Below are 14,856 nucleotides of genomic sequence, written 5' to 3'. Positions count from 1 at the left end.
GTTTGGGTTAGTGTTCATGTTTCTATTTTCTTAGCCTCTGGGTTATGTTCCCATAACAAAGACAATAAGTGGAGGAGAAAAGACTCTATGTAGGCACCAGCTTGACCTCTCCATGTTCATGTGTGGATGTTTTCTTTAACAATGGGACCTTGCTCTCAGTTTGTGGAGTGCAACCTGTATATTTTGGCAACAGTCTTAGCCGATGACTCAATTGGATATAACCCAGTTCAGTACTGGAAGCTTTGTTTGGTGGTAAGTGGAAGCTAGTTGGGACTCTGTCACCCTCATTACTTAGAGACTCTATTAGGATTGTCTCCATATATTTTAAGAAATTTTCACTCTTAGGTTTCCATACCACCCCCAAATCTCCTCAGTTCTAGCTATCTCTCTCTATTCCCTTCCTCAGCCCCATTTTCCCTTCTCCGTCCTCACCTTATTTTCCTATTCCTGTTCTCTGTTTTGACCCAAGGCCACCCATAAGCTCTATGAATTCTAAAATCTATAAATACATATAAACTTCCCCCTTGTCGGGAGGTCCATGCTTCCCTAGTATACAGAACCTCTCTGGGTCTACAAAGTGTACCTTGGTTATCATTTATTTAACTGCTTGTATCTACATATAAGTAAATAAAAAATACAATAGTTATCTTTCTGGGTGTGGGTTATCTCATTCAGTATGATTTTTTTCTCATTTCATCTATTTGTCTATAAATTTCCTGATGTCATTTTTTTAAACAGCTGAGTAACACTCTTACTATATAAATATATCGCATTTTCTTTATTCATTCTCATGTTGAAAGACATCTAGGTTGTTTCCAGTTTCTGAATATCATGAATAGACCAACGGTGAACATGGTTGAGCAGGTGTCCTTGTGGCAGAATAAAGCATCCTTTAAGTATATGCCCAAGAACAGTATAGCTAGATCTTAAGATAGATTCTTTTCTATCTTCCTGAGGAACCACCACACTAATTTTCATAGTGACTCTATTTGTTTGCCCACCCACCAGGGATGGATGTGTCCCCCTATTCTATATCCTTGTCGCCATAAGGCTGTCACTTGTTTAATTGATCTTAACCATTCTGGTGTGTCTGATATGGAATGTAGTAGTTTTGATTTGCATTTCCCTGATGACTAAAGATGTTGAACATTTTGTAAAGTGTTTCTTAGCCATTTGAGTTTCTTCTTGGGAATTTGGTTTAGATCTGTATTCTAATTTTTAATTGAATTATTTCATTTTTTAATAGCTAGTTAATTGACTTCTTTATATAGTTTTGGATGGTATTCCTCTGTCAGATGTGAAGTTGTTAGAAATCTTGTACCATTCTGTAGGCTGCTGCTTTATTTTGGCAGCATCACTACATGCCTCAATTATAATTTTACTAAAAATTTTAAAGTAATTCTGGCTTCAGCTTTATTTTGTATATAATAGGGAAGAAAATAAAATTTTAAGTTTAAAATGGCATATTTTGAAACTGTTACTTTTATCTTAAGAAGTGAGAAGCAGTGAGCTTTAAAAAAGTAATTAAAATTTGAAGTAATGTTCTTTATTCCACTTAAGTAGAATAAAATATCTGATCCAAATAGGGCAGCACTGGTTATTTTTAATATTGAAATAACTGAACATTTTAATTTAAAAGTACCATCTATAACTTTAATATACATGTGATTAATTGCTCATTTTGCCTTTGTCTTGATTTACATCTGGTAATTAGAGGTTTTCATCCAGATTGGAGTTGAAAACACTACAGAGAGAGGCAGGCTCATTTCTGAGTTCAAGGCCAGACTGGTCTACAGAGTGAGTTCCAGGACAGCCAGAGCTATACAGAGAAACCCTGTCTTGAAAAACCAACCAACCAACAAAAACAAAAACAAAAACAAAAACAAAACAAAACAAAACAAGAAAACACTACAGAGAGTTGTCAGGCCAGAGGTAGAAAACTGTTTGAATTTTGTCCAAATATGCTTGGTCTGCAGTGTTCTTAAGAGTTTGAGTTAATCTAAAAATTAAGTTAGTCTAAAAATTTAATGTTCATAGATCAAACAACTTTCATATCTGAAGTGAGAGTAGCAGGATATGCAACACTGGGATGCAGGGCCAGATACTGGAGGGAACACAAGAAATCATTCCTGCGATTGTTTCTCTGCTTTAAAGTCCTTAAAGATTCTTTAAAAAGAGTATTAATGAAACTTTATTTTTACAGAGTACCTTCAAGTTTAAATCTGAGAGTGATATTCATTTGGCAGAGCATCACAAGCAGGTTCTGTATGACGGGAAGCTTGCCAGCAGTATTGCCTTTTCCTACAATGCCAAGGCCACTGATGCTCAGCTCTGCCTGGAGTCCTCACCAAAAGAAAATGCATCCATCTTTGTGCACTCCCCACATGCACTGATGCTCCAGGTGGGTGGGCGGGGCTGGACCCATTCTGCCAGCACCCAGCCTGTATTCCTTCCCACAGCAAGCACTGCTCACCTGCAAATGCTACTGCTGCTTCTGCTTTTGTAAACCGAATTTTTGTCTTCAGATTTTTGACTGACTTGGAAATTTACCCCATCTGTTATCATGTGTTTCTATGTCCTTTGAAATAAAAGTCTGTTGACTTCCTGAACATGATGTTGCTAGGTATAAAAAATACTATGATTCTTATCTGCCAACTTGAAAATTACTTGAATGTCCTTAAATCCAAAAATAACACTTTCTTCTAGAATAACTTAGAATGCCTTCATAGATTAGAATAATGGCTTAGCTTATTCAGGCTTTAAAAGTGACTAGTCAAAGATACTTCATTTTTACTGTACACATGTGTGCCTATCGATAAGTACATGCTTGAGAATTCTTAAGTCTCAGGATACACTAGCCATATAATGATACCTAGGGTAAGAAATAGTGACAGGAATCTTGTCATGGAAGTTTAACAAATACTTTTGTCTTGGTTGTAGGATGTGAAAGCTATAGTAACACATTCAATTCATAGTGCAATCCATTCAATTGGAGGGATTCAAGTACTTTTTCCACTTTTTGCCCAGCTGGACAATCGACAGCTTAATGACAGTCAAGTAGAAACAACTGTCTGGTAAGTTTTCTTTGCTGTACCATATCCTACTGTTTGCACTCTTAGGTTCTTCATGGCGTATTCTATACCATGTAATGTATTACAGCTTTTGGTCTTTTGTAAAGTGCTAATAAGAATGTTTTTAGAACTGAGGCATATATATATATGCCTGAATGCATAATATAAAAAACAATTATCATAAAAAATCTTTTTCTGTAAAGGGAAAGAAATAATTCTAGCTGTAATAAAGTGAGTATGATATACAGCTAAGGAAAAAACTTATTTACCTTCAAACTTAGCCATAGCATAGCAAATGTTCACAGTCTTATAAGATTATATTAACTAAGGTGAGGTATATTCAATAAGTTATATATTTATAGCTTAAAGAGTTATTCATTTTGTAATGCAACACCATGATCTAAGATTAGAACAGTATTAGGTAACATAAGCTTTTCTTTAAATATACCTCATTTTTGAGGGACACAAAAATGGTGGTTTGTTCATGTTCAGGTAAAAGTGAAATGTCTTTTATGAGGTTGAATTTGTATTTACTTCTTATTGCTTCCCTTATTAAAAATACCTTATACATCAAGCTCTGTTTCATGTATTTTCTAAGGTATTGAGGATACTTTTTAGCATTATATAGCCACTTTGCTGTGGATTTTAAGCTTGAGTTACATACACAAACATTATTTTTCAGTCCAAAATAATAAAGAAAGACTTAATGAATATATACACATACATGTTAACTTTTTAATGGGTTGTTGCATTTTAAAGTTGTGGGAAAAGTTTAAGATCTAGTAAAATGTAAGGCATGATTTTCTCAAGTTAGCTGAGTTGACTTTGAAGTCTTCTGTATTAGTATTGATAGTGTTATTGTTTCTGTATTGAGTCTCATTTCGTAAAACATATTTAAATGTAAATCTAGTATTTATGGCATTCACTGCCCATCTATGGGTTATCCTTTATTTTATTTCAATGTAATATAAAGGTTGGAGATTTGAATGTCAAGACCTGTGAAGTGAAGTGAAACCTGAGGGTGTGTTCTTTTGGGCAGTTACTTTGCACTGAATGCTTGCTTATTTTGATCCAGGAAATTAGAATAGATCAGTTTAGGGAAAACAGACAAACAAACAAACAAAAACATGCTTCATGATCCTGAATTTAAATAAAAAATATTTTGTTTATCATCTAAGGGGAGTATAATACATTATGACCTATATCTTAAAGTAAATGCTATGAAGAAAAAAACAGAGAAAATGCCTTGCTATTTAACCAGTCCTTAAGAATTACTTGGCATTTATAATTTTACTACCTAGAAGAGATTGTATTTTTCAGTGAAGGTTTAGAAAGATGATAGTTTGGAGTGTTATAAATAAAATTATTATAATAATATATTGCTTTATGATTAGCTCTTATAAAATCTTAGTGCTAATACCACATATAGTGGTTGGTTGGGCTTTCAAGCACTATTTATGGAATTTTTTTCTTCAGAACTCATTTTAGTGCATATACTTATTTTAATATTTAAGTTTTATTTATTTTATTAAGGAGATGAAAGTAGAAAAGTCAGTATTCTGCTTTTAGATTTTATTCGTTGTTTTTATCATCCACCTCAGTTTTTCCAACTTATAAAGATGTGCATTTTGTTATTAGTTTATAACTGATAGAAAACATGTCATAGGAAAAATATTGTAGTCCTTTTTAATAACAATGCATTATCTGTCTCTAAGACACTGGGATTCCATTGTGTGCTCCCTTGGATTCCTACCTATTATTATTTCATTAAATATTTCAAAGTCCTTGATTTCTGAGGCATGCTGTTTATAAACATCTGCTGTCAGCTATCCAGTCTTTTAAAGTTCACTTTTCACAGGAATCAGGATATAATACAGTGTGTCAGCAAGGGAGCCATTTATTCCTAAGATGCTAAAGGCAACAGCATTTCTTCCTCAATGATGAATACAGATATTTATCTATGTGAGGGTGTATAGAATCCCATTTTATGATGATTACTTATAATGATGACTGGAATCTTAAAGTAAGATTATTATCTTATTTTAGCCAGTATTAACTTATTTCAAATAAGAATCATCCTAAAACTTTTTAATTTTCTAATGAAACTGCAGTATACTTTTGAAAAAGTTTGTTTAATAAATATATGGCAAAGTTACAATAATTTTTCATTTTCAGTGGCTTTTAAGGGAAATCGAGCTAAGCTGCAGCAAAGTTTTGCTCTGGTTTCTATGTTTCATTCAGAAGTATTTTATTTTCTATATACAAACAGTGCCTTATAATAAAACTTTTTACTGTTCTGTAACCTGAGTTTGTGTTTAGTGTAGGCGGATGCAAAGTTAAACTTACTGAGGATAAAGTTGATTTCTGATGTCTAGCAGTGTAACTTATTTGTGCAGGATGAATTTCCTGTTTTTATTTTTATCCTGAATGTTGCATTATTATATCATTACTCACTTCCTGAACTATCAGGTAACTCAGTCTAGAATTCAAATCCTGACCTTGATACTGATTATTAGTGCAATTTATAGTATGTTGTTATTATTAGTGCTTTCATACCATACGGTGTACCAGTATAACCATGGAATAAAAGAGATTTAGAGTTAAGATAAGTACAAGAAATATGTCAGTAGATCACTTGTGCCCTTTGGGTTTGTTATTAGGGTGAATGAACTAAGTGATTATACAAGTCATCTTTCTTTTTAAGATAAAGTACCAAAGGCTCATAGTTCTTACATGTGATCTTTTTTTGTAGTAATGATGTTATTTGTTACATAATTACTCAAGTATTGAAATAGGACTTGAGCTTGAGTTTCTGCTGTTGTTAGGACAGTATGAAAATTATCAGATTCAGAAGCCCGAACATTTTAAGATTGGTTTTCTTAAGTTGGCCATTGGACTTACCTTTTACTAAAGCACTTCATCTCCTGAAGACTTGTCTTGATTTCCAATAAAGAAAACACATGGGTGTAACCTTCACGAGCTTGTAAAGCTGTTAAGTGATAGACTAGTGGATGACTAATACTGAGCAGAGTCAAATAGCTTGTTGCAGTAGCTGTAGGAATTGTTCAGGAATCTGTTTTCAATAAGGAAATTAGACCACTGTATTGTATTGATAGAACTTTCTATCTTTTACAATTATTAACTACCTTGAGTAATTATTCATTCCCATGGAAAACAAATCATACAAATATTTTTGATCTCATCTTGGTTCAGATAAAATTAGACACTTTGAAATAACAATGAGCAGTTTAAAATGTTAGGCAATACATTTAAAACATTCTTGCTTTACTGTGACTTAGTCTAAATATTTTTTAAGCCCAATACTTTAAGCTGATGTTTTTTTTCTTATGAAGCAAAAATACATTGGAAGTTTTTATCAGAAATTATGTGGTGCAAAGGTAAATGTTCTTTTGGTTTCAACTCTCTCCTGTATTCGTTGGTTGCAGATCATAGTGTTGGTCATGAGTCGGTAGAAGTAGTATGTGATATTCTTTGAGTACTTATTCTCGTGTCATGTCTATTCCATCTGAAAGACACTTTCATTGTTAGTTTACTGAAGACTTTTCAAAGGCAAATAACCAAATATGCCAGCAATACATTCTTTCTGTACAACATAAAGAAAATAATCTACTAACCCTGTAAACTATAGTCCAATAAAATATTTTTGGTATTATACATGTGTTATGTGATGCAGCCAGAACCTCCTGATGATGAGAAAGAGTGGAAGTGAACATTCACAGAGCCATACGAGCTTAGTGAGTGGATGTAAGCCTTCTCATTGCAGAGTTCTGAGTTCAGAGCCACATGCAGATCCCTATGAATGCTTCTAGAATCCCATTCTTAGCTGTACCTTAAACCATAATATTTTATAATTTAAAAATTAATATCAAGTAATAATTTAAATGAAATTGTGTAGGTCTGTTTTTCCTAAATAAAGTGGTCTTTTAGCTTTAGTTATAACTGTAGCTTGTTTCAGAAAACTCACACTTAGAGAATTTCATAGGACATTGCATCAGTGATCACGTGCTTCAAAAGGCTTCTTACAAGGGGAAAATTGGAACTTGCGAGTTTGTTCAGTAAAGTTAAATAATTCTCTTCTATTTTAAATCATTCTATCTTGACTTAGCAAAATTATTACTGAAATTAAGTTGATTTTTATGTTCTCTTAGCAATAATTAGTCTTAATTAGTTCTTTTGTCATATATAAAGCATCAAAATTATCTTTAAACTTAGATGTTTCATTATATAACTACCTTAATCTTATTTTACTGTATTTTTAAATATGACATAACTTTTTATGATTTTTAATTCAGGAAAATATACTACAATATATAAATTGTTAGATTTGTATCATGGGCTTTAAATTCAACTAGCTAAACCATAGCTTGTGGTTGTGTGTGCTAAGCCAAAGAAGTAAAACCAGTATTTGTATAAGATATTGTTTTCCTAGTGGAGTAAATACAAAATATTATTAACAATTTTATTTTGAGTTTTATTTAAATACTTTGTTAAATATTTACAAAAGTAACTTATTCAATTTTATTTCCTTGTTTTTTTTAAAATATATTTATGGAAGAACATATTGCTGCAGTTAATAGTCACATTTGCTTGTTTGCCTTTATTTAAAAGAATTACTGAATTGATGAGGAAAACATCTTTGAAGTGAAACTACTTAGGTACAGCACATGGAAATAATAGATGGCGGGCAATCTCTTTTGTTATATTTATGTAAACTGTGTCATTATTAACTCGTTCTAAAATGTTCCCTAAAATCCTTCATAGATAAATGAAGGATAAATCCTTTTATTTCCTTTCTCATTTAATACTTGGTTGCTTTTCAATTTTTCTTCAGGAAGACTGAGAAACTGAATGTCACTAAAGTCTTAGTTTGTGAACATCAGTGGCACATACATGCCCTTTGTTAGTACCTTAGGTCTTTCAGTATGTGCGAGCAAACTCGTCATCTGTTGATATGCCCTTACCTCTGTAGAGTGCAATTTTCAAACTATTACAGAAAAGCCAATTTCAACTAATGTTTTTGAGAGTCAAGGGTCACTAAGGTTAAATACAGATGTGTTATTTTCAAATGCAGATGTGTTATATTTTTCTTTGTGGTTCATCTACCATACATGTAATTTCAGTTAACATCATTGAGAATTGCTCCCTTGATGACCTCACTTTTAGAAGCAAAGAAGGCCTTTGAAGGATTGCTTTGATATTATTTTTTGGGGGTATCATTTAGGGACTTACATGGAGGTCATACCTGCTGACAGAGACAGTAAAAAACATCATCTCTTACTATTATGTGGTATGCCTTTAAGTCTTATCTCTTACTATTATATGGTAACTCTTAAACTGAAAGATAATGAAGGTGAACATGTAAGAAAATCTTAAGGTTTGGAGGTGATGTCTTCTTTGAGGTTACAGTGTGCTGAAAGCAGTTGCAGATGTCACATGGGTCTTTTCTAACTCAGAAAGCCAAGTTTACTAGTTACCACTTTAATACAGTGCAGGCAATGCTGAAATAAATAGGAGGATTCAAGGATTTCTAGTGGACTAGCTAGTGATCAGGAACCCAAGGATAAAGTTTGTACTGCTAAGTTCCTGTGAAAAGAATGTCTTGCACAAGGGTCTTGTGCAGGTATTCATGGTTCCAGGTTCTGCCTGGTTATTCTACCATGGCTTTTTGTGTGGTTGTGAATAGGGCACATCTGGCCCTCACAGTAGAACTTTGATGAGGATCCACTGGCACTAGTCATCTGAATTTATAAAGGAGTCCTTGTAAAAGGACTGTCTTGACACCATTAATCTACGGTGAAAATGAAAAAAAAAACCAAACAAACAAACCCACAGACTTGCAGATAGATTGCTGCCAACAAAACAGAAAAAAGTATATGCTTAGCCACCAATAGTTCATAGAATAATAATAGTTTATTTTTGTTGCAATTTTCTATCTCACAAATATTTAGAATATCTGTCTATTTAATTTCTGTATAAATCCTAGACACATTTTTGTTTTTTGAATTATATTTTTGACATATCTAATACAGTCTGATGAAAACATATTACATTTGTTTCACTTTAGATGTTTCCCTTGCAATTCACCTTCATTAATGTTCCTGTGAATCTGAGCTTTTTTTTTCAGAGTGATAGTGCTTATATATTTTTCTTTTTTAATAATTAATTAATTTTTTACACTCCATATTTTATTCTCACCCCCCCCCTTCTGCCCTCCAACTGTTCCTCATCCCATACCTCCTCCCCATGCCCCTGTCTCCACATGGATGTCCCCACCCCCTACCTGACCTCTAAACTCCCTGGGGCCTCCAGTCTCTTGAGGGTTAGGTGCATCATCTCTGAATGAACAGAGACCTGGCAGGCAGTCCTCTACTGTATGTGTGTTGGGGGCCTCATATAAGCTGGTGTATGCTGCCTGTGTGGTGGTCCAGTGACTGAGAGATCTCAGGTGGTTCAGGCTAATTGAGACTACTGGTCCTCCTACAGGATCACCCTTCTCCTCAGCTTCTTTCAGCTTTTCCCTAATTCAAAAACAGGGGTCAGCAGCTTCTGTCCTTTGGTTGGGTGCAAATATCTGCATCTGATTCTTTCAGCTGCTCTTTGTGTCTTTCAGAGTGTGGTCTTGATAGGTCCCTATTTGTGAGCCCTCCATAACCTCAGTAATAGTGTCAGGCCTTGGGACCTCCCCTTGAGCTGGATCCCATTTTGGGCCTGTCACTTGACCTTCTTTTCCTCAGGCTCCTTTCCATTTCAATCCCTTCTTATCTTTCAGATAAGAAGAATTATGGGTCAGAGTTTTTACTGTAGGATGGCAACCCCATCCCTCACTTGATGTTCTGTCTTCCTGCTGGAGTTGGGCTCTATAAGTTCCCTCTTTCTACTGTCAGGCATTTCATCTAAGGTCCCTCCCTTTGAGTGCTGAGAGTCCCTCCCCTCCCAGGTCTCTGATGCATTCTGTAGGGTCCCCCAAACTCCTATTTCCTGAGGTTGCCTGTTTCCATTCTTTCTGCTGGCCCTCAGGGCTTCAGTCCTTTTCCCTCACCCAATACCAGACCAGGTTCCCCTCTCCCCCTCACTTCCCCTGCCTCATCAACTTTCCCTCCCAAGTCCCTCCCTCCTTCTCCACTTGTGATTGCTTTCTTCTCTCTCTCAAGTGGGACTGAGGTGTTCTTACTTGGGCACTTCAGCTTGTTGACTTTTTTGAGTTCTGTGGACTGTATCTTGGGTACTCTGTACTTTTGGGGGGGGCTACTATCCACTTATTAGTGAGTACATGCCATGCACGTCCTTTTGGGTCTGAGTTGCTTTACTCAGGATGGTTTTTTGTTTGTTTGTTTGTTTTCTTTTGTTTTTTTGTTCCATCCATTTGCCTGCAAAACTTAGGATGTTCTCATTCTTAATAGCTAAGTAATATTTCGTTGTGTAAATGAACCACATTTTCTGTATCCATTCTTATTCACTCAAATAAATCAGTAGCCTTCCTTTATACAAATGATAACAGACTGGGAAAGAAATTAGGGAAACAACTCCCTTCACAATAGCCACAAATAATATAAAATATCTTGGGGTAACTCTAACCAAACAAGTGAGAGACCTATATGACAATAACTTTAAGTCTCTCAAGAAAGAAATTGAGGAAGATCTCAGAAAATGGAGAGATCTCCCATGCTCATGGATTGGTAAAATTAACATAATAAAAATGGCCTTCCTACCAAAGGCAGTCTATAGATTCAGTGAAATCCCCATCAAAATCCCAACACAATTCCTCAAAGACATGGAAAAAGCAATTCTCAAATTCATCTGGAAAGGCAAAAATCCCAGAATAGTGAAAATAATTCTTAACAATAAAAGAATGGCTGGGGGAATCACCATTCCTGACCTCAAGCTTTACTATAGAGCAATAGTGATAAAGCCTGCATGGTATTGGCACAGAGACAGACACATTGATCAATGGAATAGAATTGAAAGCCCAGAAACAAAACCACACACTTAGGGTCACTTGATCTTTGACAATACACCAAATATATACAATGGAAAAAAGAAAGCATCTTCAGTAAATGGTGTTGGTCTAACTGGCTGTCTGTATGTAGAAGAATGAAAATAGACCCATTTTTGTCACCTTGTACAAAGTTCAAAGCCAAGTGGATCAAGGACCTCAACATAAAAGCAGATATACTGAATCTAATAGAAGAGAAAGTCGGAAAGAGCCTTGAACTCATTGGCACAGGGGGAAATTTTCTAAACAGAATTCCAATGGCTCATGCTGTAAGATGAAGAATTGATAAATTGGACCTCATGAAACTGGAAAGCATTGATGATTTTTATTAACAGCTTTTGTGAATGGAGAATATCAAAGCATCTTTTAAAAAGTTGTGGTTTTGAGCAGTTCTTCATGGGGAGAAATTAATTGTGAATATTCATCAGTTTCCAAGAAATGAATGGGATGATTTTGTTTGTTTCTCACATGCTTTCCTATGTTGCATATCTGGAAAATACAGCAGAAATGACAGACATGCCTGAGGGATACAAGAGAAATTCTGGAGTGTACCGATATTCTCTATGTGCCAACTCACACATAAAATAAAAGGGATCTAAAAACTATTAATAACAATTGCTGGAGTGCTCAAGGTAAACCTTGTTTGTAGGAACATCCAAAACATAACTATTATTTCTACTAAAGTTGGTGACTGATTTCACATAAGGAAAGTTTAGAACTTAAAACTAGGAAAAAGCAGTGAAAACAGAATCAGTAGGCACTGAGTTACAACTGGCTGGAAATGAGAGGCTCTGACATGCTGTTGCATGGTATTAATGATAGCTAAGATGTCCTTACCATAGTGTAAGTGATACATGAGGATGTAGGTAACTTAAGCTAATTTAAACATTACTCAGTTGAAAGATAACATATTACAACATTAATATGTGCAGTTACTCTTTTTATAGAAAACTATTTGGAACCAGGATCTATTAATACCTAGAACAAAATGTGATTTGCAGTGAATGCCTTAGAGGCTCATAGTCTACAGTAAATATCCTGAACAATTACAGGAGGGAGAAGCTGTTACTTATGTAAATTGATTAACATGCCATCAGAGTAACATGCAGTGAGATTTTTATTTCAGCAGAAGTGCAAATTCTTGCTAATCTTGAGTTTGTAAAATTGTGAATGACTTTGGAGCCCCAAAAGGAGTCATGACATTCATTGGTATTACAGCCAAGATCTAGATATTCATGAGAAGTATAGAAATATGTATGTGCTGACAGACTCAACTCCATGACTTGGACAGGTTTCTCAAAATTAAACTTTTGATTGTTTCATTTAAGAACAGATGATGCATATAAGAAATACTTGTCCAGTGACTCTTACAGACTTTAGTCTATTTACATAAGAATGCATGAAGTTTTTGAAAATGGGGTTTGTTCTGCCTTTACTTTTTTCAAGTGGTCAGGTTTGGTTTGCTTTGATTTGATTTTGTTTATTTGTTTGTTTTCTTGTCCAGAGCTGGAGTAACTTGAGTAAGGATAATGTAATCCATAGAGGAAAATCGGTTTATATTGGCTGGGCATAGAAGGATTTTTAGGATTTGTACTTAAGTTGCACTTCCTAATTTTTAGGAACCAATTGAGAGAAGTTGTAGAAGGAAAAAAAAGCTGTTTTGGAGTTGTATGTGAAAATAGTAATTATTGAACATTGTTCTCATGAATCAGCGTTAATATAGTGTTCATATTAATAGAATAATCTAATTTTCTCCACAAATCAATGTTTATGTTTGTTAAGTGTTTGGCATCGAGTATTTCGAGTAACTTCTGCAAAGTGTTGTAAGAACTAAGCCAAGTTTGGTGTTGCTGTGGTTTTCTAAGCCAAGTATACTAGAATATATAATATCTAGATAAAGAAGAACTAGAATTAAGTAAGGAGAGACTAGTGGGACAAAACTTTGAAGTAGAGTATAGCATTTGGTTTTTGAAGTAGAATGTAGTGTTAGAGATTTGCTTAGCTTATGTTAGGATAGGAAATGCAGTGTCAAATTACACATGAAATTTGGTGGCTTTCTTTAAGAAAGGTATATTGTTAATATGGAAAAATACAGTTAACTTGGGGATTTAGAGTTTTAGGTCCTGATCCAGTATTTATTTTATAGGGAGAAGAAATTAGAGAATTACACAAAGACTGTTTACCTTTGTATCCCACTAGAGACTTCTGCTCACATTTTGTTGATGACTAAGTATAATGGAATTTGGAAATGCAGCCTTCATATATAAGGTCAAGGAAGTTAACATCAGAATTAGTAATAACTACCATCATAATGCACCACATTTTCATTATCTATTCATTAGTTGATGGAATACTCTAGGCGTCAATCAACCAGCCTCCACGTATAAGAAAGAACACACATTTTTCTTTCTGTATCTGGTTTTCTTCACTCAATATCATGTTTTCCAGATCTATCCACTAACCTGAAATTGTCATGGTACTATTTTTCTGAACCAGCTGAATAATATTCCAGTGGAATTGCACAACATTTTCATTTTACACTCATTAGTTGATAGAAGCCTAGAGTATTTCCATTTCCTAGCTATTGTGTTCGAGCAACAGTAAACATAAATGAATTAGTATCTTTGTGGTTGTATATAGTGTCTTTTAGGTGTATGCCCAAGGTGTATGCCTTAGAGATCTGGTGCTGTGAGGAGCTGCTATGGCTATGGCAGTTCTTATAAAGGAAAGCATTTAATTAGCCTGATTTAAAGTTTCAGAAAGTTGGTTCATTATCATCTAGACAGTGAGCATGGCAGCATGCAGGCAGATACGGTGCTGGAGAAGTATCTAAGAGTACTACGTCATGATCTACAGGCAGCAAGAAGAGCCTGATACTGTGCCTGGCTCCAGCATTCGAAATCTACCCCTAATGACACACTTTATCCAACAAAGCTACACTTCCTAATCCTTTCAAATAGTACCACTCTCTCATGACTAAGCACTCAAATTATGAACCTATGGGGCCCATTCTCATACAAAGCACCACAGTGGTGGATAGATGGGCAATGTGCTGAGTCTACCACTAGTTTTTGAGGAGCCTTCTCGCTTATTTCCATACTGGCTTTCCCAGTTTGAAAACTCTACTTTTACTTTAATAAAGCTTCCTAAAATGCATACATATAGGGAACAGTGCCTCTTCCAGACACCATAACCGTCTGGGCCGTAATACATGAGCCAAGCTAGTACTCATTCAGAAGCTTATCCCGACTCGCCATCTCTTATGATGCTGAAGTGTACTCTACTGGAGGGAAAAGCAATAGTCACTCTTACCCAGCTGCGAATCCTTCCACTTAGCAGATTCGCCTGACTGGGCAAGATAGCTATTGCTTCAGTAGTGGCACAGATGTGAATAGCCAACCACTTCCTGGTTGGTTCTACTCTAAAAGATTGAGCTCATGCTCAGCAGGGTTTATGGGGCCAAGGACTGGAGCTAAATAGGTCTTAGGCCTGCTGCAGATTGAAAAAAGATAACAGCCAATTGCTTATTTGAAGAAGGGTTTATTTCAAGTGTTCACAAAGCATTGTTAACCCTCAAATATAAGCCGGGCATGGTGGCGCATGCCTTTAATCCCGGCACTTGGGAGGCAGAGGCAGGTGAATTCCTGAGTTCGAGGCCAGCCTGGTCTACAGAGTGAGTTCCAGGACAGCCAGGGCTACACAGAGAAACCCTGTCTCGAAAAAACAAACAAACAAACAAAAAAACCAACAAAACAACAAAACAAAAAAACC

General features: G+C 35.2%; 1 protein-coding gene across 8 annotated transcripts in view; it reads left to right on the top strand.

The window, feature by feature from the left end:
• The window catches only part of Nbea (neurobeachin), a 554,101-nt gene that overhangs the window by 115,626 nt on the left and 423,619 nt on the right, over nucleotides 1-14,856 (top strand). For all 8 annotated transcript variants that reach the window (XM_029537485.1, XM_029537487.1, XM_021195277.2 and 5 more), the window contains exons 9-10: nucleotides 2,204-2,401; nucleotides 2,941-3,074. In XM_029537485.1, the coding sequence (XP_029393345.1) occupies nucleotides 2,204-2,401; nucleotides 2,941-3,074 (332 nt within the window). The remainder of the gene's footprint in view (nucleotides 1-2,203; nucleotides 2,402-2,940; nucleotides 3,075-14,856) is intronic.

Source organism: Mus pahari, chromosome 4, assembly GCF_900095145.1.
Source record: "Mus pahari chromosome 4, PAHARI_EIJ_v1.1, whole genome shotgun sequence".
In the NCBI taxonomy this organism is placed as follows: domain Eukaryota; kingdom Metazoa; phylum Chordata; class Mammalia; order Rodentia; family Muridae; genus Mus; species Mus pahari.
Note: the sequence above shows the minus strand (reverse complement) of the source record. Positions and strands in the feature narration are given on the sequence as shown.